Source organism: Phlebotomus papatasi, chromosome 2, assembly GCF_024763615.1.
Source record: "Phlebotomus papatasi isolate M1 chromosome 2, Ppap_2.1, whole genome shotgun sequence".
Classification (NCBI taxonomy): Eukaryota; Metazoa; Arthropoda; class Insecta; order Diptera; family Psychodidae; genus Phlebotomus; species Phlebotomus papatasi.
The window spans coordinates 94,377,978-94,405,694 of NC_077223.1; the positions used below are offsets into that span (position 1 = coordinate 94,377,978).

Genomic DNA, 27,717 nt, shown 5'->3' on the forward strand with positions numbered 1-27,717 from the left:
CTTGAAGCATATTCAGAAGAATATTTACGATTTGGACCATTTTTCTTTAAATTTGTTAAAAGTTTTTCTAATTCAGTAAAAATGTCCTCTAATCTTGATAATTCATCCATTAAAATTGCATATAATTGTTTTTTTTTTTAATTCCTGACCTAACCCATTCACTGTTATTGTTTATGACCTTACTCAACAATGCGTTCCTGCCTGGGTCGCTCTGCCTCGTGTACTCAGCAAATTCAGCATTACGTCTCTGGTTGCGGTTGCTGGCAGCAAACTCGATGGTGGTGTAAATTCAGCAACTTCTGCTTGGTGCATTCCTCTTTATGGACTCTGTACTTGATGTTTCAACTTGATGACTCTGCTTGGTTCTGCGAAGCGATGTACTCTGCACACTTTCTGGGTGTCGGATTAAAGTCCACTGCTAGGACGTTGCTCTGTTGTTTTTCCAATATTTCTCCGTTGTGCAGAATTGTACTTTTTCGCTCGGTCGTCAACCTATGCTGCAGTCTCTGCTAGTGACTCCCTGGATTTGTTGCCAAGAGTCCTCAGCATCACTTGTCTAGTAGCTCTTTTATGGATGTTTGCTCTCCATTTCCTGAAGAGATGATACATCACCCCAATAATTAGGATAACCAGTACCACTGTTATGATGATCTCCAGATATTCCAGATTAACGAAGTCTTTGATCTTGGAAAGATCACATTGCTCCAGTGGATTCTTTACAGAAACTTGAACATCATCGTCGTTGATCTGTACACGGCGTCTGTGGTATCTACCGGTGCACATTTTGTAAAATTTTTACACTTTTTCACATCACAGTCACGATCGCCATGTCGGGATCGCACTTTAATGAAACAACTTTATCCATTGACGGTCGGTGCAATACTCGTTTATTAATTGATTGAGTGCAAGGTACATCGATCATACACACACACATATATCCATATGCAACAAAGGTAGTGCTGTTAACAATATTTCTACAATAAATATCTCGTAACTAAATATTTAAACGTTCATTTTTTGCAAAATTTAAAAGTCTCTGAACAAACTAGCATAAAACTTGCGAAGTTTAAGAAAAAAATGTGAAAGCTTTTCCATCTCCCATCAGTAAGTTCGAATGGTTCACATAGTCTAATAATAAATTATAAAAGCTTGAGATTAACAGAATTACACTACATAGCTAAGCCTTTTAAAATAGGTTATTTCTCCTATTTCTAAATAAAATTGAGCCTTATCGTGATATAATTTAGCTGCACAAACAGATTGAGAAGCTAGATTACATTATGATATGGCTCATTTCCACTAAGCATAGGATAAAAATCCTAATTTCAAAAGTGCCACACTTCTCCCTAATACTAATAAATTATTGCTAATTCTGATTCGATAGTTCTGAAAGTAAATTCTTAAAAACCTTTCGCAAAATAATGTGCTGCAATTCAATTCAATGTCAAGAGTTTAATGATTTCAATCTTTTCAATAAAGGTAATCGTGAGAAATTGTAGGTGGACTTTGATGATTTCTATACTAATAATAAATGATTTTTTTTTTCAATTTCTATTTCAATAAAGAAAATCCACAGTAGTTCTCTGTGTTTGTGCGATAACAATACATTCATTAGAACGTAATAAATAGCAGAGTATGCAATTTAACTTTGTATTTTTCAAATTTTTCCATAGACTATCTCGTATTCTTATCATATCAAAAGCTATCTCACAAGAATGCATGAAAATTTTCAATTGCATAATTGCATTATAATTCTTTGAAATTTATTCATAAATAGTTTAAAACCAATTTAATTAAAAACTTATAAAACTAAATTGAATTTCTCGTTTTAGATTTACTGTATGCCAGTCCATGAATTTTTCAGAGATTATCAAAGGAAAATCACAAGCTATTAAGACTTGTGGAAAGGGGAAACATTGTTTTTGAGAGCAATTCAATTTCAGTTATTCCTCATGTGCTTCAAAGTTTATCTTTTTGCACATGGTCTGCCGTTCGAAAGACCTAAAAAAAACCGCGAGTTCATTGATCATTTCCTGCAAAAAGAGCACTTGAAAGAGATTAAACTTTCAAGTTATTCAATTACTGGTTAGGTGTGTACAAGAGTAGAGAAATATAACAATCATCATTTATAAAAAGAGAATAAGTGAAATATTAAATTTCACGTCAATATTATTAGAGAAATAAATCATATTAAAAAGTTACGCACTGTCTAATAGCAATAATAATTTCTTTTTATGCCAATCTACACTTTCAGTGTGATTCAACTGGTTATTATGATTTTGCATTTGTTTCACTTTATGCAAATTCATATAAATTGATACAACGGATTATGATAATTCCAATCAAAATAAAAAAGTCTAAATTGAAAATGGTATGTGTGTTTTTCGTTCTACTGAAAAAAAATCAAAGAAAACATTTCGTGTTACTCGCTATTGGATGTATTTTTAGCGAAAACTAAAACGAAAATAATATATACAAAAAAAAACTCTTTGGAGGTATAAACAATTCTCAGTGAATTGTTGTAAATAGCAGAAATGCAAATTAAAATATTTCACCTTTTTTACAGCTCTTGTAACTCTCTTTTATTTAGTACAAGTTAACTAAATATATACAATTGACAGGAGATAAAAAAACTGTCTGAAGTGCTCTCAATATTGGAATATTTTTCTGTTTGGCCTCTCAATACAAGGTATTTAAACTAGCGACATACTAATGTTTTGATTTTCACTTAATGGACTCTACATAGAGAAATTTATGTCCATATTGAAGGATTCTCTTCTTCTGGAATCAAAAGGCTCAATTTTTTGCAGAGCTTTCGACACTCAATACGGGTCTTCTTCAGTGACTTACACTGTGAAGATGCAGAGAAGACCCATACTGGAGGTCAAAAGCTCTGGATAAAATTAAGACTTTTTTTGATTCCAGAAAAAAAAACAATCCTGCAACGAAAACTGGAAGAACTGAAGATTATAATGCTTGGCGCATTCCATACCAAATGGATTTGTGAGAGTTTCTTATCACTTGAAAGTCATTGAACATTCAAAATCCATCTTTGTGTACAATCTACATAAAGCGTAAATCAGTATTATTTTGGATGAAGCTTATTTGGATCCTGTTTAAAATCCCAAAGGCCAAAATCCAAAATTATTAAAAGTGGTAAAGCCGTTATAGCTACACTCACGATTGCATCCAATCTTGTTGGAGGTAAAGGAAAATTTTCTGTATTTTGAAAAATTATTCCACACATTATCCTCCATTTCAGGATTTTGGCTTTTCGAGATTTTGGCTTTTCGCGATTTAGTTTCTCCGGGATTTAGGTTTTGTTTTTTGGAATCTTGGTCCATTTGGGATTTCGTCTATTCGGGAATTCGATCCATTCGGGATTTTGTCTTTTCGAGACTTTCGATTTTCGGGATTTAGTCTCTTCTGGATTTTGACTTTACGGGATTTAGGTTTTTTTTTGGAATTCTGGTCTATTTGTGATTTTGACTATTCGGGAATTCGATCCATTCGGGATTTTGGCTCTTCGAGATTTTGGCTCTTCGGGATTTAGTCTCTTCGGGATTTTGACTTTCCGGGATTTAGGTTTTTTTTGGAATTTTGGTCCATTTGGGATTTTGACTATTTAGGAATTTTATCCATTGGGGATTTTGGCTTTTCGAGATTTTAGCTTTTCGGGATTTTGGCTTTTCGGGATTTAGTCTCTTCGGGATCTAGGTTTTGTTTTTTGGAATTTTGGTCCATTTGGGATTTCGTCTATTCGGGAATTCGATTCATTCGGGATTTTGTCTTTTCCGATTATGGCTTTTCGGGATTTAGTCTCTTCGGGATTTTGACTTTCCGCGATTTATGTTTTTTTTTTTTTGGAATTCTGGTCTATTTGTGATTTTGATTATTCGGAAATTCGATCCATTCGGGATTTTGGCTTTTTGAGATTTTGGATTTTCGAGATTTATTCTCTTCGGGATTTTGTTTATTCAGAATTTTCGCTTTTAGGGATTTAGATTTTTTGTGATTTTGGCCCATTTGGAAATTTGACTCTGAAATTCGGCTCATTCGAAATTTTGGCTTTTCGAGATTTTGTGTCTTCGGTATTTTGAATTTTCGGGATTTTGGTTGGTATCAGCTTATTTGTTATAGAAAAGTCTTCCTTCCAGTAAAATAAGTGATTTAAAACGGTTTGTATTTCTGTAAAAATGGTCAATAAAAAACTCATTTTATAAGTAAAGATATGGGTTAGATTCGGTCTGTAAAAAACTATTAGATCAATGATAAACGATTTTGATCCACAAAATATCTTGTTCTATTATTAAAAAGATATACAGGATAAAATCAGTTTTTATTGGCCAAAATTTAATATTTTATTGATATACATTTATATTTTAACTCTTTGTGGACGAGAGAAAAAAGCTAGAGAGTCAAAAATTCGGGTACCGAAAAAATCATTTTTTGTTACATTTTAGGGCATACAAAACTTAAAATTAACGTAGGAAAAGTTGTGTTTTTGGTCACCCTGGAGACTCAATCATCTTTAAAGAGTTAATAATGCAAAAACCATATTTTACTGATCAAACCAAATCAAATCAAATCAAGACCAAGGTAATTTTTACTGACCAAACTCAAGAATACAAGGCGTCTTTTATGTACCGAACTAAACTCGTAATTTTTTTTTTACCAAAATCGATTGCTTATTGCTCGAGCTCAAAGAAAATATAATGTACTGACAAACATTGATTTGATTTACGTATTGGTCCCAGTGAATTTCTGAAACCGCTCAATTTGAAATAAAAATTGACCACCCAGCGAGCACAATTAGTTGAACAAGGTAGCGTTTTCAGATATTTTTGCAGAGTCGATCAGCAAAAATATGCTGACCGGTCAGCAGCTCTTGAACAAAAAGTGCTAACTAAATATATGGAAATGGTATTGGCTCGCGAGTTTCGTTTAAAGATTATCAAAATTCAGCTGAAAATACTATGTTTTCATCTGAATTGAAATCGATTAGCATTTAAAATACTGTACATTTTACCATGATCTCATAGAATCTCTAAAATCAAATGTCGTAATTTAGTTTATTTATATTCTTAATGATAGTTAGAAATCAAAACAATGGAGTATATTGTTCAAACACCTTGCATATGCTGAATATTTAACTATCAAAATATGCTACATTTTCACTTCTACTGTGATTTTTTGTATGCTCATCGTCTCTGTTGTTATTTTTTTCGGGTAGGTGGAATGCATATGAGAATGTTTGGGAAGATAACAAATAAAAAAAGGCAAAGGGAATATAAAAAGACGATAAGGAATTGTAAATGCATTGCTGTTTTTCGTTTGCTTCAAGAATTATTACCTCAGCCAGAAGAGTCACCCACACTACTCTATGAATTTGACTAAATAAGAAAATGAACAACAAAAAAAGATATTGAGTAATTTGAATGTCATGAATTTGCATAAAAAGAGATTTGAATTAATATTTCACCTCCTTCTATTTGGCATTGTAATATAGAGAAGGAATGCAAGTGTGACAAAAATATCAGTTTCCAACTCACCTTCTTCATCGCCCAATTTGAAGACGAGCTCTTTGGCTCTATTGGGTATGTTTAGGTCTTCCAGCATCACGGATTTTATATGTTGTGCCCAAACACGCTTCTGTTCGCGATTCTTTGCCGTCAGTTTGATCTGATGGCGAGGATCATTTACTGGGATCACATTGAAACTTGTCGGTTCACCGGGTAAATGTTCCACAAGCATTATATCTTGTCGCTGATTTTTTTTTGTCGTAGAAAGCAAGAAAATTATATTTTTGTTATTTCACACAACAATTCACCTGAGGTAAATCTTTAAATCTCACCTTTATGTACATTTTAAACTGCAGTCGATTGTCCTCCTTTGGCTTCGTGATGATTAACATTGTCTCAAAGAGTAATACTGCACGTAGTTTGCTATTTTCCATTAGCATCCCTTCCTGGCGAAGTTCACCGAGAACTGTGAGCTCTAGGTCAAAGATATTACTCTTCAGTAACTATTTCATTATCTCTGCCTATTTCAAAGTCAATCAATTATACCTGGTCCTAACCACCCATCCAGAATTCCCGATAATTCCTTCACACGACTTTGTTGCTCCAGATTCTTCTTGACTTGATCAATATTCCTCGCCACTTCACGCATCAATTCATGTGCTTGTGCTACCTCAGCTACATCACAATGTTTCCGCAGGTTCTAAAAATAATCCACACCCAGAAGGAAACAACATTTATTACCTTACTAATCTCTGTCTTTCACTTAATCCCCATTCCACAAAATCCTCTGTCTCTCTCTCATTCCTCCCCCTTTTGTCCCATATGAAGCACTTTGGATTTTCTTGAAATCCTATAAAATATCCATTTTAGTGCGTTTTCACTCTAATTTTTCACCTAATCTGCCCACACTGCATCATTTAAAAGTTAGCTCTTAAAAGTTTGTAAAAGATGAACGGAGGAAATGGTTTTGGCAATACAACTCAGATTATCTTCAATATTCTAATGAAAATTTACACCACAAAATAATTATCACAATTTATTTTCCAAATTAGCACCATACATTGTCAATTATAGAGAACAAAAACATAAATTAACAATTTACCATGGAAATCTCTTACACAGTATTCAAGGAAAAGATCTTATCTAACGATAAAGACATTTTCCGCGAAATCCAGGCTGTAATCAAAATACCCCAAATCTTTCAAAATTTCCAACAATTTTTAATCGCTTGTAGACTAAATTATGAATCATTTTTGACTATTTTTAGATCAAAAATAGAAGATCAAAAGCATAACATTGAACGCAAATTCATTGCCTAGGATTTAAATTGCAACGTTGAAAGATTTTATTGACTCATCATCAGGTTCTTGGAAGAAGCAAAAAACGATCAAAACTATTAGTTAAACGCTTGAAACTTTCCCATATTGTATTAAAATTTTCAATTTATTGGCAGATATTCAAGTCATTCATTATCCACAATGAACGTGTTAGAAACATAAGCTACAAGAAAGTTCATTTTACGTACATACTCCGTATATCCCATTCTGAAATAACTTATTCTGCAAAAGTTTTTTTTTAATCAATAAATAAATAGGAAGTTTAAAGTTTACAATTACAATAGTTAATTATGGAGGAAGAAAAAAGAATATGTTAAATCTTTTAAATAATATCGACTCATGGGGGCGGGGGTCACCAAAGACCGAAAGTCGATATCTCGCACTGTTTGACCTCTAGCCCGTTAACAGACGAAACTTTGATTAAAATCGAAAACTGATGGTATTATTGAAAAAGTTATCCCAAAAATTTTACTTAATTTATCTGAAAGGTCGTATTCAAATTAATTATTGGAATGAAAATTTTTAAATTTTCAAAACATATTATTTTAAAAACAAAATTGTAGGCTAGGTACACAAAGTTGAAGGGACGGTTTTTGACGAGACCTTCAGTTTGATAATATCTTTCGAGCACACAGTAACACGGACAATACAGTTTTTCGAAGTACCTTCATTTTGATCCACATGATTCCCGATTTAATAGAATTGACTAGGATTTTTTTAAACACTCTTAGTGAAGAAAAGAAGATAAATTTTTCATGTTTGTTCATCGCGTACTTTTTTTTACAATTGTGTACAAATAAAAATGAAATCTAACTAAATATTAAAGAAAAAACAAATAATAAGAAAAACTATGTTGATCCTTAAATATTTTGTCTCAATGATAAAATGATGCAATTGATTTTAAAGGGATATCTCTGGTCATTGCCAGTGAAAAGGTAGTCACCCTAAGGGCAGAATCACATTGACAGTAAAATGTTCACCGTATTTCGTTAATTTACGTATTTTCATTGCAATTCTTACGCAGATTCTCGATTACCGTATTACATTACCTTATACTTGGTGACACTAGGTGAAAATAATATAAGAAAATCGAAGAAATAAAACAGAAATACGATAAACGGTGAGCAAAAAAAAACTGTAAGAGAAATTAATCGTGTAATTTTTCTTTGCTCACCGTTTATCTCATTTTCGTTTTATTTCTTCAATTTTCTTATATTATTTTCACCTAGTGCCACCGAGTATGAGGTAAGGTAATACGTTAATCGAGAATTTACGTAAGAATTGTAATCAAAATGCGTAAATTAACGAAATACGGTGAGACTACGGCGAGCATATTATTGTCAATGTGATTCTGCCCTAAGATGAAAACATTTTTTGGTTTTGCCCAGAGCTTTCGATACTAATGGGGATCTTCTTCAGTGGTCAACTAAATTGTGTATCCAGAGTCTTTCTTAGGGATCATGAAGTTTATGGGGTTCTGGGTTATCACTGGCAGGATGTCAGTGTGAGGCAGTTTTTCCTTTTTGGAAAGTTTTTCTCGCTAATTTTGAACTTTTATGAAAAATTTATATTTTTTGTGGCAATTTTCTTTTTGGTCTCGCTCCTTGTCTCTAACTGAAATCTGGTTTTGTCTTTTTCCTTATTTCAAATTTTTCCAAAAAGAGAAAGATTCTGAAGACACAATTTAGTTGACGACTGAAGAAGATCCCGATCAGGTTTGAAAGCTCTGGGCAGAACCAAAAAAATGTTTTATCTTATGCAGGCTTCAGACCTGAGACTTAGCCATATGGCTCAAGTGCTCTAATTGTTCAACGATCAAAGTTTTTGGAAAAATTTAACTTAGCAATAGAATTGCTATAGCAATAGTAAAGCAATAAAATTGGTCACTATTTAAGATTTTGAGACCGTCGGGAACTGGGCTAATCGTCTAGTCTGAAGACCGCTTTAAGGTGATTACCTCATCTTTGGCAATCGGTTTTCATCAGTAATGAACCGGTTAAGTATTTTTGAATATTTTTTTTTTTGAATTTCTTTTTTACTTTATCTTAAGTTTGTTTCCGAGCTAGAGGTCAACGAAGACTCCCGGTCTTCGATGACCTCCCCCCCCATAAGTGGACATTATTTAGAACGGTTTTTTTTGTATTTCCCCATATCCCCCCTTCTCCCCTCTAAAACCATGTTATTTCGTTTTTTTCTCAAAATTGGCCCATACTTTTTCAATGACTTTAGGATATTTTTTAGAGGCGAACATCTCATTCAAACATACCTATGACCGGAAAATTCGCCATTTTGAATTATTGAAGGTAAAAATGAATCACTCTGGAGGGCTCATTTTTTTTAACCAATTTGGTTAAATTTAGATTTTTTGGAAAGGCGTTGAAATTTCAAACTCGGCTGCATCGATCTTCATCGGTAATGAATCGATTAAGTATCAATTTTTTTTTTATTTTCAAATTGAGTCATAAATATTTATGAATCAATTTGGTCTCTAGTAGACGAGTAATCAGCAAAAGATCATGCGAAAAATTAATTCACGTAGAGCTCTATCTCGTGAGTTCAAGCATTCAGCAAAGCTGGGACGTTCTGCATCTCTTTTTTACAAACTTTTTAAGTGGATTATACGCTTTATGAGCATTTCATAAGTTCCCAGTAGGAATTCATAAACATTTACGAACAATTATGCTATTTTTTCTTTGTAAATATAAAAAAAAATCAGCCTTGAGCCTTATCACAATGCAATTTTGTTTCACAATTTCTCTGTGGAGTTAAATTAATCATCGTGGTAAGGTCCAGTCCTGTTCTATTTAAAAATAGGAGAAAAAATTATAATTTGAATATTGCCCTAATTCAAAGGTACGCAATATACCCAAATTTCCCTTGTGTCCCATTTACAGAAAATTACTGCTAATGAAAAGTTCTGTAGGGGGAGGCGAGATACTTTGAGCTGTGGGGCTACATTGATATACGATCAGTGGCTTTTTATGTACGTTCCTTAACTCTTTAACGACGAGACACTTTTTACGGACTGAAAATCAACAATAAAAATTAAACTGGGAAACATAATCAATGATAAGTCTTATATCTAACCTTGGAAAGTCCAACAGAGTCTGATTTGGTGTATTTTGTGCTTCTATGAACGATAGGGACAAAGATAGCCCAAAAATTTAAGTAATTTTTCTGACAATACCAATGAATAAATGTTTTTCGTTTATATGAAAAATATTACGTATGAGTATTCTAGTTTTTATTGCCAAAAGGGTTTTGCTAAAAAAAATTGGAAGTATAAAAAATAAATAAAATCAATTATGAATTTGAGAATTTAAAAATTCGCCATTTTTGAGCTTAAATATTTACTATATAGCAAATAGCTAGAGACTTGCAAAAATATTCTAGATTCCTTCAACCTTCTACTTTACAATTATGTACAGACATAAGAACAAAATAGTTTTGGATAGTCAGGAAAAATTATTTTCTTAATGGGACACCAGTGTTCCAATAGTCCTTAAAGGATTAATGAATCATGATCAAGAGAATCATGAGCCTGAGCCAAATTAATAGAAATCTGAAAAAAATGAGTTGTCCGAGGTTTGTATTGTCCAATCCGAGAGGTTCGAAGGTATCACACTGACTCTTTGTCTCAAATCTCAAATAATCCTTTTACATTCTTATAACAAACTTATTTCCGCCCTAAACTTCAACTTAAATTTTTATTTCAAGCTACTTTCCTTCTCTGAAAATCAATGCTTTTTCACTATTGACTTTGAACTCAAAAGAATTTAGTTTAATTTAGCAATTTTTTTTCATATTAAGTAATTTTATTTAAAAAGAGTCAATAATTCTTTTTCACTCGTGAAAGTTGACTAAGAGTTATCTTTAAACATAATTATAGTCATAGATTTATTTGCGTGTCATGCAATATACTTCTTGCGAGACAAATTGATCTCATTTTGTTACTTTTTCCGTCTGTTCCATCATCCGTTACTTCATTACCAGCCATAACATTAAATAGCTATGACACTGCAATATTTCCTATCAGCGACATTTAATTGGGCTAATGTTATGATAAAAAGACATGTTGGGCTTTAGAATGGGAGCAACGAGGCATGGAATTTGTATTTTAGCACCCAAGACTGACCATTAGCCTAAAAGCACTTCATATTGGGCTGCGGGGCGTTATGGGAAGGGAAAGAAGGAGAAAAATTCTAAATGAGAAATGTACTCACATCTAGCAAAAGGTGGTACTTGAGAATTCGCTGAACGGGCTTCAGCAGATACGATCCCAACGGCAAATTGTGCTGCAGCAATTTCTGTGTCGACGTAAGCAGGGCATTAGTATGACTGGCCTGGAGCAGCGTTGTCAGGAGGGAGATGGCATTTGGGTAGCTTGTGCAGTAGGTCGTGTACACTGAGAATCTGCCACTCAACTCAATAAAACACTTTGCAATGCCCACTGGATCACGTCCTGCTGATGTCAACCTCTCCAGGAGGATCCCATTGAATTCATAAATTTCCCGAATGTTGCTGAAGAGAATGGTGAGATCGTCGAGTCGGAGACAAGCTCTTTCCTTCCAATCATCCAAATATCCCCGAATCACTTGTCCTAGATCTTCCACGTAGCATCGCTCCGAATCGATGATCTCCATGGCAGCCCTTTCGCTCATTGTCAAGCCACTTCCAAATGCCAAAATACCATCAGTATCACTGTGATCTGCCAGACTTTCCACGCTGGCAAGGTAGGAAGTGGCAGCTCCCAATTTAACTGCCTGAATCTCTTCTCCGGAACTGGAGGACGTAGAGGAGAGGGAATAAGCTGATAAGGGTCTTGTGGCTGTTACTTTGTCGTCTTCCAGGCTCTTCTTCTCCGTGAGTTTTGGTGAGCCTGGAAGGGGTCGATTATTTAGGAGTTTGGTCCTTGCGTAGGTTCCTTTAGTGTCAGTTTTTGAATTTCTCGACAACGTTGATGCACGACATTTGTCGATCTCTTCCTGCACTTCAGGCGGGAGTTTCACGAAGAAATTGCACGTTTCCATTGGCGAAGACTTCATTGTCTTCTCATCACTTTCTGCTATTTCCTCCTTTACACATTCACTGGTCTCGACGGCCTCGATACTAGCCGGAGGACTCTGCTGAAGACGCTGCACGAGACTCTTGACCCTCCCTGGACTCACAATCTCAGTGCTATCTTGTTCTTTGCCATAATCAAAATGCACATCATTTGTGGGTGTCTTCAGTTCATCCTCTGACGATAGCAGACTCTTTCGGTGAAGTTCTTGCTGCTCTTCAGCTTCCTCAATGGCCTGCCTCGAGGACTCGTAGGTGTCCACGAGCTCACTGCCCGACTGAGCTGATAGCTTGCATGTATTCCTCGACAGTGGGATCTGCAGCTGATTGTGTCGTAGCACTGGCTTCTGTGGTGGAATGGGCTTCCTCAATTTCGCTGGATCCCCTCCTGATTCAGCCCCACCCTCCTGGGATGCAATCAGCCGCTGAACAGTTGGCGACAATATACGAAATTGCTTCCGCGGTGAAACTGCATTCGGAGGAAGAAGGGTCTGCGGTGGTCGTCGCGGTTGCAACGACGGTGGCTTCTTGGGCTTCTCCGGGTACTTGACCACCTGCTGCCCATCCGCAATCACCACACCACTCGATATCTCTGTCGACAGACGATCATAGTAGCCGATCACCGATGGCGCCAAATCCGTGGAACTCCCTGCATTGTAAGAGAATTAATAGAGGTGAAATCACCACGTGATTAAAACGCATCGCACATAATTCCCTCGCGCGGGATTCAATTCGCAACCAGAGAATCTCAATTGCAAATTTTCGAACAAGGAAAGTGCAATTATCATGCCTCAGCCTCTCTCTTTCTCACATATTGGCATCCCATGTTAAGACCAATTATGCTACTATTTCGCACTTGATTCACACATTTTCAGTTTCGTCTCAATTTCTCTTCTTGGCGCCAGTTTCTTGGCGGAGATGTGGGTCGGCGGCGGAAACAGTGGCGACATTCATTAAGTCATGCGCTATCAACTGATCTTATATTGGATATTAATTTGCAGCACGATGATGCATCGCATAACCGAGGTTTAACTTTACTTTGTATTGAGTTGAAATTATTGAATTTAATTAAAAATTCATAACGGATTTTCCACTGATACAAAATTCTCAAATTAAAATTTGTTTATGTTGACTTTGATATAAAAAATTAAAGCTTTAATGTAGCGCATTATAAAACTCTGAATTTTGAGTTCTGTGACAGATCATTAAAAATTTAACTTTGATAGCGGCTTTTATAAACTAATATAACTAACTTTTCCTCAATACCTACCTAAATCTTTTTAATTAAAGATTAAAGCCAAACAAATTCAACAACAATTTATTTTTACCTATTTTAACTCTTTAAGGAGGAATAGGACACCGGTATCCCAAAAATAAAAAAAAAAACGAATTTTTCGGACTATTTAGGATACCGGTATCCCACTCGCCCTTAAAAGGTCAAAGCTGTTCAAGAAGACTTTTTAGGTTTTCAATAAAACTTTGGAATTATCTTGTAAAATTGTAGGAATTTGAATTTATAAAAATATATATCCAGTTTTGAAAATCAGTTAAATAGATTTAATTGAATTGAAAAAAAAACAAAAATCAATATAAAACTTTATTAACTTTTAAGTCAGAAGAGAAACATTTTAATTGAGGGACTAATTAATTAACTAAAAACATAAAAAAAAATAATTAGCTAGAAATATAAAAAAGAAAAGTATCTGTTTATTTAAAAAACATTATTGTCGATACAAAATTGATTTTATGGTTTTTTTTTATAAATTTTGAGGATCTTTAAATGTTTATCATTTTATTATATAATTTTTTTTTGTTATTTTTTAATATCTTGCAGATACTTGAATTCTTTTGGAATCTCAAGACATAATTGACTGTATTAAACAAAAAAAAATGTTTTTCTAATTTTTAAATTATAATTCCTTCGTATTTTCACAATTCCTTTTTTAATTTCAAGAGTTATTTGCGAAGGTCATTCTATAAGTCCTTAGGTAGGTACATAGATAATGCTACTATTAAAAGATCTTGAACGATTCTACGATAATGGAGCTGGCGCGATGGATATTCTATGAGGAAGCCTCCGGTAATCAGCAGTGGAAATTTTACTTCACTTCAAGAAGAAAAACAAATTTTCTATCTTGCCCAGAGCTTTCGGTCCGGATATGGACCTTCTTCAGTGGTCGATTAGACTGTTTTTGATTTCTTGAAGTTCATTATATTTGAAAAAAGAAGGATCGTCACCAGCAGTAAATGACTTGGGAAGGTTTTAACTAAGAGATAATTAGTTATCTTGCTACTTTTCTTTTGCAATTTGATTTTGATGTGACTTGATTAAGCGCTTTTTCTGACTCTAGTCTAGTCGCCAACTGAGGAAGCTCCATATGCGGACCAAAAGCTCTGAGCAAGACAGAAAATTTGTTTTTCTTATTGAGGTGAAGCAAAATTTCTACTGACGATTATCGAAGGTGTCCTCATAGAGTATCTTGATTAATCCATCTTTCACCTATTGTATTTTTACAGCAAGAACTCAAAGAGACATTCGTTATAATCCACTTTTTCAACTTGTGACACGGCTGGAGGCTAAACTGTAAGGGATATCGATTTCCGGTTGTCGACGATCTCTCCATAAGTCAACATAGGACAGTCTTATTTTCCTTTGTCCTGCATCCCTCTCTTCCCACCAAAACCATGCTTCTTTTTCGAAAACGGTTCCTAGATTTGTTTTTCATCTTCGAAATGTTTTGGAAGATATCCTTTCTTGAACACCTATATTCGAAAAAACATTTCGACCTCGAATTTTCGAAGGTTCTAATTACTTTGGATGATCTACTTTTCAACCGATTTACTTAAATTTGGATTTTTAGAAAATCTTGAAATTTCCAAACCGGCTGCATCGAATTTAATCGGTAATGTACCTGGAAATGATATACCTTATTCGGATTTACTTTGTTTGTCCGTATGCTTGTTAGTAACGCTACCATTATCCAAAATGTGCTCTTCTTAAGCATATTTTTATTTCGAAATGGTTTTTTAAATGTATAAATAAATTTAATGGACACATGGGGAATTCTTTTGCATAAGTTCGAGCACTATGTAAAGTTGTTTCATGGAAAATTCCGATTTCCGTCTCTTGATTTATTATATTGTATTGTATTGTATTTATTTTCATCTTGCATTTCACATTTCCCACCTCCCATGCGTCCATCGACGTCTTAGCGTTGGTGACCAACCTCCAGAGTGAAAAAGATGGAAAACTCCTTCACAGGTTGTATAAGTCGTTTTTACAATAATTTCATACATAAATGGTATCTTTTGGAATGGGAAATGTTAACACTAATAATTTCTTAAGAAAAGAATAACCTAAGCCAAATCCAAACTTAATATTTATTATCCGAATTATTCGCCGTTAATCAGTAGGATTCATATTTGGTTTTCGGGAAGTGTGACAACACGAACAAAAATGGCCCTGCATGATCTGGACTGGACGCTCAAAGTCAAAATTTCAGAAAGCGTCCATGAATCAATGATTATTATGTTGAACGAGCCCAAAATGAAATAAAGTGATCTATGGACAAAGGAAACACGGATTTTGATCTGGACTCATCCTCCTTTGTTACTACACAAACGACGTTTCGGAACTTTATGGCTCCTTCCTCAGGTCTATAATGTATAAAATTAAACATACCTTACATTACAAAACATGATTTCAACAATCCTAAATGATAATCAAATTTCTTACATTTACAATTAAAATCCGTGTTTCCTTTGTCCAAAGTTCAACTCTTGACCGATTCTTAAGCAGTAAAGTGATCTAGTTAAGATCATAAGGATGTCGTATAACCGTATGTTCAACATCCTACTGCAAGAGCGATCACTCTACCACTTAAAAAGTCGCATACGTATTTATGCAATGTCTTACTAATAAAATTTAATGAATTAATGAAGACAAATGCGAAAAATATAGCCCAATTAAATATAAACCGTTGCGGCTCACAGCTCTGTTTTTTTTTCTTTAATTTTTCTTTTAATAAATTCCTCTCGCGCGCGCAAGAATCGATTTATGATTTCAATGTCGCTAGTTTTTCACAAGAAATTGATTGATGCATTTCATAAGAAGAAATATGAATTTATTATTCTTGACCCTAAAACGTAAACGAGATACGATTTTTCATTTATTCATTCATAGAATTTTTCCACATCTTTTACCCAGCTTTCAGCAAAAATTGCACACTCGTCAGAGATAAATGCTATATTCATTCTTTCTCTCATCATTCTGCATTTGATATGCTTATTTACACCAAAGAAGAGGGCATGATTTTGATAAGGAATATGTTTGTAAATAATTGGTATCAAGCACTTCCTGGAATTTCTTACAAATAAAAAAAAACATCAAATATGAATCAACCATTTGGTTTGAATTTTATTTAATTATCCTGTCTTTCTTATGATAATAAAGCAAAGACAAATATAAGACTAGAAGCAGGTGAAAAAACTAAAGCATACAAAATGAAGAACTTTATGTGGATTTCTTGTATACATAAGATATTATACGGTTTGTATGTATAAAATTATGCAATACTGTGCATTTAATTTATTCACTCAAAAGTTCCCACTCACTTTCAATCACATATTCTGCAGTCTTACAGTGTAAAATCTTAAGTGAAATATGGAAATTCTCCTTTTATGTTATCTCTCTCTTTGGTCAATATTTTTCAAGAAGAACCCCAGAGAAAATTTTTCTTAAGATTTCCGCTTTGTGTTTCATATGGGCAAATAAAATATTTGTTTATGACACTTTTTTTTCATCATCTTCCCTTCTGTATGCCTTTTCTTTCCATCTGTTTAGCAATCTCCGAATGAAAAAGAGAGTCAACAATTGAGCTGTCTTATTCAATTAATAGCTCAGCCACTGTTCAACAAGTAAACGATGGGGATTCAACTGAGATCGAGGGCAGAGGCATCGTAGAGGTATTCCCTGAAATACATAACTGGTTGCACTTTTCATGTTTGTGAGAAAATCAAGTGATTTTTGCTCTTTACTCCTCTCCCATCATCGCCAGTATTCTTTATCATTCTCCCAACGCAGAAACTAGTGACAAATCTAGATAAGCGTATAGTGGCTAAGATTCTTTAGGACCCAAATAGACTCAGACTGATCCTCGAGAATATTTAGCATGTAAAATTTGGATATTATAAGGATTACTGTGTTATCACACTTGCACATTCAAATTTTAATATGATTCACATTAATTGTCGCTGATGAGAGTTCAAATGTGTAATTTGTGTGTTTGAATCATTTTATATTCAAAATTTGATCTATTTGTTGATAAAAAGATAGACTTGGCCCACAAAATTTGATATAAATTGATTTATAGCATTAATGCGAAAAATTAATGCGATTTTCTCTTTAATTTTTTAATGTGAAAAATATTTATGCTTTAGGTAAGTATAAACTTATTTTTGCAGGCCAAGTCCACTTCTTTATCAATAAATAGAAAAACCCCAAATATTAAGTGACTCACATACACAAATAACATATTTGGACGCTCACAAGCGACAATTAATGTAAATCACATTAAAATTTTAATGTGCAAATGTGATACCGCCGTTATGTAAAGGAAATAAAGAATGTTTAATCGATTTATCCGGACCCCTTAGTGTATGACAGTTTATGATAACTCTTTACTGTCAAATTTTACAAGCTAAAAATCCCCGAGGATTAGCCTCAGTCTATTTGGGCCCTTAGGCAACCTAAAACTCGAAATTTAAATTTCACTGCCAATAAATGAAATTTAAGGGATATTCCGGAAATGACTAAACAAGTATAAATTTCTCCATTTTTTAGTAGATTTATCTCTTTACTTTCCTTGTCCGGAGTAGTTTGATCTAGTCTAAAATAGCTAGTTAAAACAGTTAGACGGTCCGACTAAAATCCGAAAACAAAAACGTTTATTATCAATTATCATAACTGTGATGTAGGGGAAGGCTTTCAGGTTTTGAACACACTCTGGCTGCACACACTTCATCTTTTTCCCGAATTCCTTTAATGAATCTGACCAGTCAGGAAGTGCGTGACTTAAAACTAGCTATTAAAAAAATATATTGCCATAGAAAGTCCTAATGCAAAACCATATTACTACAAGGTTTAGGCCTAATCGAATAAAATTGGGTATTATATCAGACCACAAAAGCTGTAATTACAAAGAACTTCAGCGAACCTCTGAGGCCATTAACTCCGAATCTATTGCAACACCCAACCTCTTGACGCCCGTTATATTCTCCCATCCCATAGTGTCTCATCTTCAGCTTTGATCTCGGCCTCTGTCCCTCCACCTGGTCAATCTCTCTTAATTGCACTCTACACACTATATGGCAATTGATGGCTTATGCAACCCAATTATGGGACCTCGTGCATCGACAATTAAGTCGCTCCTGAAAAGCTGCACAATTTCTACACTCGAAATGGCAACGGACAACACACAAGTTACACGCACCAAGTTAATACATGATATATTTATACTTTAAAGAAATGAGAGACAGTATATAATACAGGTCAAACGGCATTGCTGCTCTGGTGCACGCTCAGAATTTCTTTTCTCATGTTCACCTAATATAGTCTTCTCAAATATCTCACCCTCTTGCTGATAAAGGTTCTGGTGAATCAATTAGGATGGTCAAGAGATTGCAGCTTAAACAGCTCATGTGTGCTTTGTGGTAGTAAATCCATTTTGCTAATGTATGTAAATAGCATCAATTAAACAAAATACCATTTAGATACTTATGTAACGTCTAGATAATTCACCCTTAATGCTGAGAATTGATTCATATTTCAAATTGCCGAAAGGTGTACTTGATATAATTACTCATAATACTTCAAATGCAATATTTATCAGTGAAATCTTCTTATAAAATTCTCAGAAATATTAAAATTACAAGAAAATTGATACATTTTGCGAATTCACACTTGATTATACTTCAAATCTTATCAAGCTAAAGTTTTCAGTAAGCTTAAAGATAATTCAATATCTTTTCTTCATAATTACCTCTAAGATTTTCAAACACTTCGGTGCACTTTATAGATTTTCAAGAAAAAAAATAATGCAGCCCAGTATTAGGACTTAAGAAAAAATTAAAGAAATATAAAATTCCTTATGGTTCTTTTATAAAAATATATACAGTAGCGGCCAAAATAATAGAATCATTTTGCAAAGCTTATATTTTTTTAACTTTTGTATTTTTTTCCCAATTTGTTGATATATTTTTGCAGTAGAAATCGTCAAATTATTAAAATCGTAGAATAAGGGTTGTTTTGGCCGCTAGAGGTCTCTATTTTACACAGAATACGTCAATAGTGAAATTCAGTTCGGCCAAAAAACTGGAAAACTTATAGTTTCTAAATACGGCCTTATTTAAACTTATTAGGTGAGATTCTTAACAAAATCTCACCTACTATAATCCTAACAAAATTTCATGTCGTCCGATCGACCTCAAATTTGGCCAAAATGTGTTTCGCCACTTCCTGATTCCGAATATATATGTGGCTAAGTTACGTTCCCGGCCGGCCGGCCGGCCGGCCGCTCTTTGGAGCTTAATAGCTCCTAAACTAAAAAAGATATCGACTTGCGGTTTTCGGCAAAGGTTATATATCGGGTGAAAATTGCAACTTGGTGCATACACCCCCCACCCCCCATCCCTCCTTCCGCCATTTTGAAGACCCCCCTTTTTTTATTTTCTCAATAGCTCCGCCCCTATGGCATTCAGCGGACTCAAATTTTAGTATGTTATAGCTGGGCCTTAGAGCTTTCCATCAATACCAAACTTAAGGTCCCCCGACCCCCCTGACCCGAGCTATAAGGGTCCAAAAAAAATTTCTTAAAATGGCCATAACTCCGGTTCTAATTGTCAGAATTTAAAAAGTGAGGGCTTTTTGGAAAGCTCTCGTGAAATGCCACTTCCCCTTCTAACATCGCAAGTTCATAAAACCACCGCTAGGGGCGCTTTTTTTAAAAAGAAAATTTTTAAATCTTAAAAGTTAAATAACTCAAAAATTCCATTGTGCATCGGGCTGAAAATTTAGTATGTTGTAGCCGTTGATTATACCTATCAAACAAAAAAACCTTAAATCGATCCATAACCCCTGACCCGAGCTATAAGGGGTCAAAGTTCGAACATTGACCGGCCTCTATCTCCGGTTCTAATTAACATAGCGACCTAAATTTTACCTTTTTGGTTTCGTCTCGATGAGCACTTTCAGATGGAAGTTCAAAAAGTCACCACAGGTGGCGCTGTGATAGCGTCAAAATTCATCGAAATTCAAAGTCACTTTTCTCAAAAACGGCATTGTGCAAGTTAATGAAATTTTAGTATGTTGTAGTCCAGTCTAGGACGTTTCCAAAATGGTGCGTATGCGCGCTGTGGTTAAAACAGAACCGGAGATATGAGGGGTCAAAGTTCACAAAATTCAAAAAATCATATCTCCGGTTCTATGTGACCGATTTTGATGAGTGAGGGCTTAAACGAAAGATCTCACCAAATGCTACAACTTTCTAGAATATTTGAACACCAGGGGCGCCACAGTCGAAAAACCAATTTCAATATCACATAACCTCAATTATCTCGACTGTCGCTAAACCGATTTTGATGATTACTTCGACACAATTGTAGAACACATTTGTCTCTACATTTCGTCCATACATCATTTTCCGCTCAGACTACGCTATCACTCCGATTTTGCCGTTTATGTTTAAAAAAAATGATTTTTCCCATAAAAACGCTTTGAAATCACTCAGATGCCAATTTGACTGCCTCTACTCCACCAAGACACTTAAAATAGGGTTTTAAATGGAAAGTCCCGCAAAATACAACAATTCTTTGATATAGTTGAAGTTCAACAAATGACTACTTGGGGCACTCTGGATGAAAAAACGAGTTAAGAAACAAAAAACCTCGCTTATCTTGGCTTCTGAGTAATCGATGAGATCATGTTCTATGGGAAAATTATAGAGAACATTCTGGTCTACATTTCATCCATATATCACTTTTCTATCAGTTCATCCAAATCCTTGATATTTTGGTTTAAATACAAAATTTGTATAATTTCACGAATTTGATTCAAGATAACTGAATGGCGTCTCCCAACTTCAGCTCCAAATCGAATTTGCATGCACTCCGAGTTATCTCACGTTAAGAATCTCACCTACATAAGCCGGTTAGGATTATCTGTCCCTTTGATTTATAGACCACATTCTTTAATTTAAATAAAAGTGGTCCTATTGTGTTGTTCAAATCAAATTTCACTATTGATGTATTCTGTGAAAAATAGAGACTTCTAGCGGCCAAAACAACACTTATTTGACGTAAGGTAATTATTTGAACATTTCTATGTCAAAACTATTTGAACGAATTGGAATAAATAAAAATGCTCATGGTGAAATAGTGGTCCTTGCGGAGCTGATTCTGTTATATGGTCGCCACTGTATATCAAGGATGAAATTATCTTATACAAGTTACTCTTAAAAATTAAAATAATTTTCACTATAAACATCTTAAAATGTTATGTTTACTGAACTCACTGCATATTTTAGAGTTTTCTTTAAAAAATCAAAATTTTTAAAATAATTTATAAAAATAATAATATTTGCCCATTATTCCATCAAAACTTCCTTTTATCTGTAGTAATTGTCATTGACTTAATGTTCGATTATATTATTAATAGTTTTTTTTAAATATGAATATAACATCTTTTTCAAAATTTTATTTAAAATCAAATTAATGGTTTAATTGGGATTTATTATTGCAATACGGGCATCAGAGCTTAAAGCTTATCAATATTGCTTATTTTCTCTACCTTCTTATTAGTCAAGATTTTTTGGAAAATTCAATAAAATTGGTTGCTGTATTGAACTATAGGACTTTCAGAGGTTTGGCTATAACTCTAGTCCGAAGACCGCTTAACGATTATCGCACATGGTATCCCAAAAAAGCTAACAACGGGAGCTCTTATTATTCAGAATTAAGATTCATTTGTTATTGTTATTAATATCCATAACCCTTTAATAACGAGTGGGACACCGGTGTCCCAAAACAAACTTTTTTGATTATAAAGTTATTTTGTCCTCTCTGAATAGTCCGAAAATTTTATTTTTATTTTTGGGACACCGGTGTCCTATTTGTCGTTAAAGGATTAAAGGAATTTATAAGTAATTTCTTTTCATCTGAAATAAAGCTATTTTGTTGTTACCGAGGACATATCAGATGGTTAAACCAAAATACCAGCGAGAACTCTTAGAAATGCGATCACTTTTAAAATAATATTTTTCACCTTTGAAATTTTTTCGAGTAATATTTTCAGATAAACTCCGTAACAATATTTATGCTTGATGTAAACTACAATAGACTCTATCTCAATCGGGCATATGGGGCCAAATGTTATCCAAATTATCGAGAGGATCGGGCGTCAAAGTCATTGTAAATTCCACAAAAAGCGCTCAATTACAAAGAACTACGATAAAACAAGAGGAATTACAGTGAATTTGAGCAAATTTGCTTGAAAATTAAACGTGAAAATTGTCACTTTTTAGGCTTTTTAGCAGATTTTAAGGAAATTAGTACTATAAGATTTACGGAACGATCTTTTTTTCCAAAGGAAACATATCGCTTATACGATATTACTAGGAACAAACTTGTTTTTCTAGATCTTGGAATTTTGAAAATCTATTATTTTAATTTTAATTATTTAATATTTTTAATACTTCATTTTAATATTATTATTAGGTGAGATTCTTAACAATCTCACCTACTATAATCCTAACAAAATTTCATGTCGTCCGATCGACCTCAAATTTGGCCAAAATGTGTTTCAGCACTTCCTGATCACGAATATATATGTGGCTAATTTACGTTCCCGGCCGGCCGGCCGCTCTTTGGAGCTTAATAGCTCCTAAACTAAAAAAGATATCGACTTGCGGTTTTCGGCAAAGGTTATATATCGGGTGAAAATTGCAACTTGGTGCATAGACCCCCCCACCCCCCACCCCTCCTTCCGTCATTTTGAAGACCCCCCTTTTTTTGTTTTCTCAATAGCTCCGCCCCTATGGCATTCAGCGGACTCAAATTTTAGTATGTTATAGCTGGGCCTTAGAGCTTTCCATCAATACCAAACTTAAGGTCCCCCGACCCCCCTGACCCGAGCTATAAGGGTCCAAAAAAAATTTCTTAAAATGGCCATAACTCCGGTTCTAATTGTCAGAATTTAAAAAGTGAGGGCTTTTTGGAAAGCTCTCGTGAAATGCCACTTCCCCTTCTAACATCGCAAGTTCATAAAACCACCGCTAGGGGCGCTTTTTTTAAAAAGAAAATTTTTAAATCTTAAAAGTTAAATAACTCAAAAATTCCATTGTGCATCGGGCTGAAAATTTAGTATGTTGTAGCCGTTGATTATACCTATCAAACAAAAAAAACCTTAAGTCGATCCATAACCCCTGACCCGAGCTATAAGGGGTCAAAGTTCGAACATTGACCGACCTCTATCTCCGGTTCTAATTAACATAGCGATCTAAATTTTACCTTTTTGGTTTCGTCTCGATGAGCACTTTCAGATGGAAGTTCAAAAAGTCACCACAGGTGGCGCTGTGATAGCGTCAAAATTCATCGAAATTCAAAGTCACTTTTCTCAAAAACGGCATTGTGCAAGTTAATGAAATTTTAGTATGTTATAGTCCAGTCTAGGACGTTTCCAAAATGGTGCGTATGCGCGCTGTGGTTTCAATAGAACCGGAGATATGAGGGGTCAAAGTCCACGAAATTCAAAAAATCATATCTCCGGTTCTATGTGACCGATTTTGATGAATGAGGGCTTAAACGAAAGATCTCACCAAATGCTACAACTTTCTAGAATATTTGAACTTCGTGGGACCAACACCAGGGGCGCCACAGTCGAAAAACCAATTTCAATATCACATAACCTCAATTATCTCGACTGTCGCTGAACCGATTTTGATGATTACTTCAACATAATTGTAGAGCACATTTGTCTCTACATTTCGTCCATACATCATTTTCCGCTCAGACTACGCTATCACTCCGATTTTGCCGTTTAAGTGTGAAAAAATTGATTTTTCCCATAATAACGCTTTGAAATCACTCAGATGCCAATTTGACTGCCTCTACTCCACCAAGACACTTAAAATAGGGGTTTTAATGGAAAGTCCCGCAAAATACAACAATTCTTTGATTTAGTTGAAGTTCAACAAATGACTACTTGGGGCACTCTGGATGAAAAAACGAGTTAAGAAACAAAAAACCTCGCTTATCTTGGCTTCTGAGTAATCGATGAGTTCAAGTTCTACGGCAAAATTATAGAGAACATTCTGGTCTACATTTCACCCATATAACACTTTTCTGTCAGTTCATCCAAATCCTTGACATTTTGGTTCAAATACAAAACTTGTATAATTTCACGAATTTGGTTCAAGATAACTGAATGGCGTCTCCCTACTTCAGCATCAAATCGAATTTGCATGCACTCCGAGTTAGCTCACGTTAAGAATCTCACCTACATAAGCCGGTTAGGATTATCTGTCCCTTTTTTTTCCTTTTTCTTATTTGCAAAATATGGTTAAAACACTTTTCAATTATTTAGAATTTTTTTAAGGAAAAATAAATATTTGAAAAAGTAAAAACGTGAAAACATCATAGATGTTCATGATAATTCTCAAAAAAAAATAAATAAATAACAAAACAGATAATTTTTGCCAAAATATCATCGTGTGATAGGGGAAAATCGCGCTACGTTCGGACGATTTATGCTTCGCATAATTACTCTTTTCAATGCTTTTGAGCTCATTTTGAGCTCGATCGGACGACATGAAATTTTGGTAGGATTATAGTAGGTGAGATTGTTAGGAATCTCACCTAATATTAGGGTACATTTAGGGACATTTTAAAAATTATTTTTATAACTGAGCTCACAATAGTAGGCAATTCATATCAAATTCTTTCAATCCGATTTCACTTAAGCCGGAACTCCCTGTGTGCATCCAAAAACCTTGCCAAAAAGATTATAAGGCAGAACTCCTTCTCGGGAGTTCGAACAGCTCGCAAAACCTGGGAAGATTTTCCACCTGTTTTTCTTTTGTTCTACTTCACCCAAACTATGTAGGGGAAAGCGCGCTACCTTCGGACGACTTATGCTTCGCACAAATTTTTTTTCCAATGTGTTATAAATGAATTTGGCCCATTATAATATTATATTGTAATAACTAGTCCAATGCCTCAAATTTCCAGAAAAGTACTATCGGTGAAATCTATAAGGAACATAAAAAAAAATTGAATTATCCGAAGCTTGAGTCGTCCGAAGGTAGCGCGCTTTCTCCTAATTGATTGCAACAAATTGAATCTTATGCTGCCTCCTAAAATGTAGAATTAGCTGATCCCTTGTATAGATTTTCTGTCATCTCGAAAGGATGATGTAAAAACAGAGAACCACTCATACTTCTGACCTTATCACTAAAACGTGTTTTTATCTAAAATCTGTGGTAATTTAACAATTGAAAAAAAATCAAAAATAAAAATCCATATGCCACACATTTTCACTAAACTCCAAAAAAATATGTTTACGTTGTGACTTAAGCCATGAAAAAGTATCAGTTTCAGGTGTTCTGCTCTTTTAAATATCCACATGCAAAAAAAGTGAAATAAATGACGGTCAATGGGTTAATAAAATTTAAGCAATAACAACATTAATTGCTTCGAATCAAATATGGAAATTGACCAAGTGATTTTTGAGGCAAAATCGTGCCGTAAATTTCGTCAAAATGTGAGAACTCAATTAAAAATTTACTTCATACAGCAAAAAAAAACACGTGATCTTTAGCATATTGCATCATGATATGCATAAAAACACGTGAAAAATCCAGTTGAAAGGGTATTGAATCCTCAATTTAAGAATCTTGTGTCAAATTGATTTGGTATCGTTCTTTTTCTCAAGGAATAACCAATGCTACGCTTTAGTTGGTCTTTTATCAACCTTCCTCATTTTTTCCTTTACAACGAAAGTGAATGATTACTCGGTTCATTGTGAAGCTAATGATGTGATTTATAGCATTTTTTTGCTGTCCTATATTGGCGTAATTCATATAATTCTCTTCAGATCATTTTAGTTTGCTTGCAAGACAATTTCCTCATTTCTAAGAAGATTTTTCATGATTCACGTGTCAATGTTGCGTTAGCGTTTTTTTTTTTTGCAATTAGATATGCAATCTTTTGATGAAATTTAATTTATGTCTTCTCAATGTATTCTTGTCTTCTGTCCAAGCTGGAAGAAAACGGTAGAATGCTAAAGCATGATGTTGCTCTAACTCGTGCGTGTCTGTCTAGTAACATGTGTCCAGTTTGATTTGCTCTTCTCGTGAATAAATCAATCTTTTCCTCCCATCCCAATGAGCCGTTGAAAGATCGCATATTGATGACACTTTATCAATTTAACAGAATCACTTCCTGCATCCAATTATCATGGTGTTTTGGCAGCTTTTTCTCCATCAATCTTCCCTCCTTCTGCTCAACATCTTCTGACATGTTGCAAGAGCTACTTTTCAACATCCCAACATCTCCCCGTTGAGCCAATTTTATTTATAAACACAATTAGCAGGAGTCCGCTAGATTTTCCACACATTTGTCTCAATGGCAAGAAAAAAAACCGTCTTATCACCGCGTTCACATTTTTCCCCCATTGGCCCCTGATATTGCATCTTATCACCCAGCAAAAGGCTCACAAATTATCACTGTTGCGCCCTGAAAACATGATAATCAGACCCCCAATTCCGATGTCCGTCACAAAATTTATCCAGATTTTTCGGGATGGTGGTTGTGTGTGTGAAGCCGCTTCAGCTCATATTTTGTGCACTTTTGAGCAAATTATTCACATTTAAACACAGAAACACCCTTTATGAAATGAAAATTATTGTAATTTGATTTACTAAAACATTAAATTCGCGAAAAACTAAAGAAAAATCCGTGAAATTCAACGCTTGTTCAATGAGGCTGTCATTTCTCAATCATGCTATTGCTCTCGCTCGCACTCTCTCGTTCACTCTTTAATTGCGGGATATTTTCAAAATCATTTCCGTTACATAGATGGCTTCATCAAATCACTCAAATTTTAATTTCTTTGTTATAAGTGTGGTCCAAGGTATCAAAATAATTTTTTTAAATGATTTTTTCATATGAATTTATTAATTAATATAATTAATTAAAATAATTAATTCATATAATTTATATGCCTTGGGTATTTAATAAACAATTTCGTTATGAACTATAATACCTAAAGGTTTTTTTCTAAAACACAGTGCAATAAAATGAAATCCTTTCTTGTGGGGGATGCAAGTGGATGAGTACTTTTGTTTTCCTTTTGGTGTTTCATGAACATGTTCTCCCAAGACATTTATGGAGAAATATCACGTCAAATTTCTGAGACATCTTTAGGTAAAAATTCTCAAGAAATTAGTAAACTTGCTTGTTTAAACTTGTATTTATCTCAATAATTGTACAATACAGAACTTTGGTGTCCAGAATCCAGAAATGATTTTTGCAGGAGAATTCAAGGAAAAATTCCCTAGAACGAACTAATTTCCTATCATTTAATTTTTCCTGTAATTTTCTCGATTTTTCTCATAAATCCTTGAATATTCTTCAAACTTATAAATAAGGCTGCATAGGACAACTTGTGTCCTTCGAGAAAATATTTCCTTGAGGAAAGAGCTGGGGCCACTGAATATCATAGGATGGGAAGGAAGAGGTAATGG

General features: G+C 34.3%; 1 protein-coding gene across 4 annotated transcripts in view; it reads right to left on the minus strand.

Moving 5' to 3' along the window:
* The window catches only part of LOC129802469 (pleckstrin homology domain-containing family G member 3), a 56,173-nt gene that overhangs the window by 11,352 nt on the left and 17,104 nt on the right, over window positions 1-27,717 (minus strand). For 3 of the 4 annotated variants that reach the window (XM_055848332.1, XM_055848331.1, XM_055848330.1), the window contains 4 exons: window positions 11,083-12,569; window positions 6,069-6,222; window positions 5,855-5,997; window positions 5,553-5,766 (listed from right to left, as the gene is read on the minus strand). In XM_055848332.1, the coding sequence (XP_055704307.1) occupies window positions 5,553-5,766; window positions 5,855-5,997; window positions 6,069-6,222; window positions 11,083-11,904 (1,333 nt within the window). In that variant the 5' untranslated portion in view covers window positions 11,905-12,569. Of the gene's footprint in view, window positions 1-5,552; window positions 5,767-5,854; window positions 5,998-6,068; window positions 6,223-11,082; window positions 12,570-18,135; window positions 18,233-27,717 lie in introns of those variants that run through there. The other variant, XM_055848329.1, reaches the window with a different exon arrangement.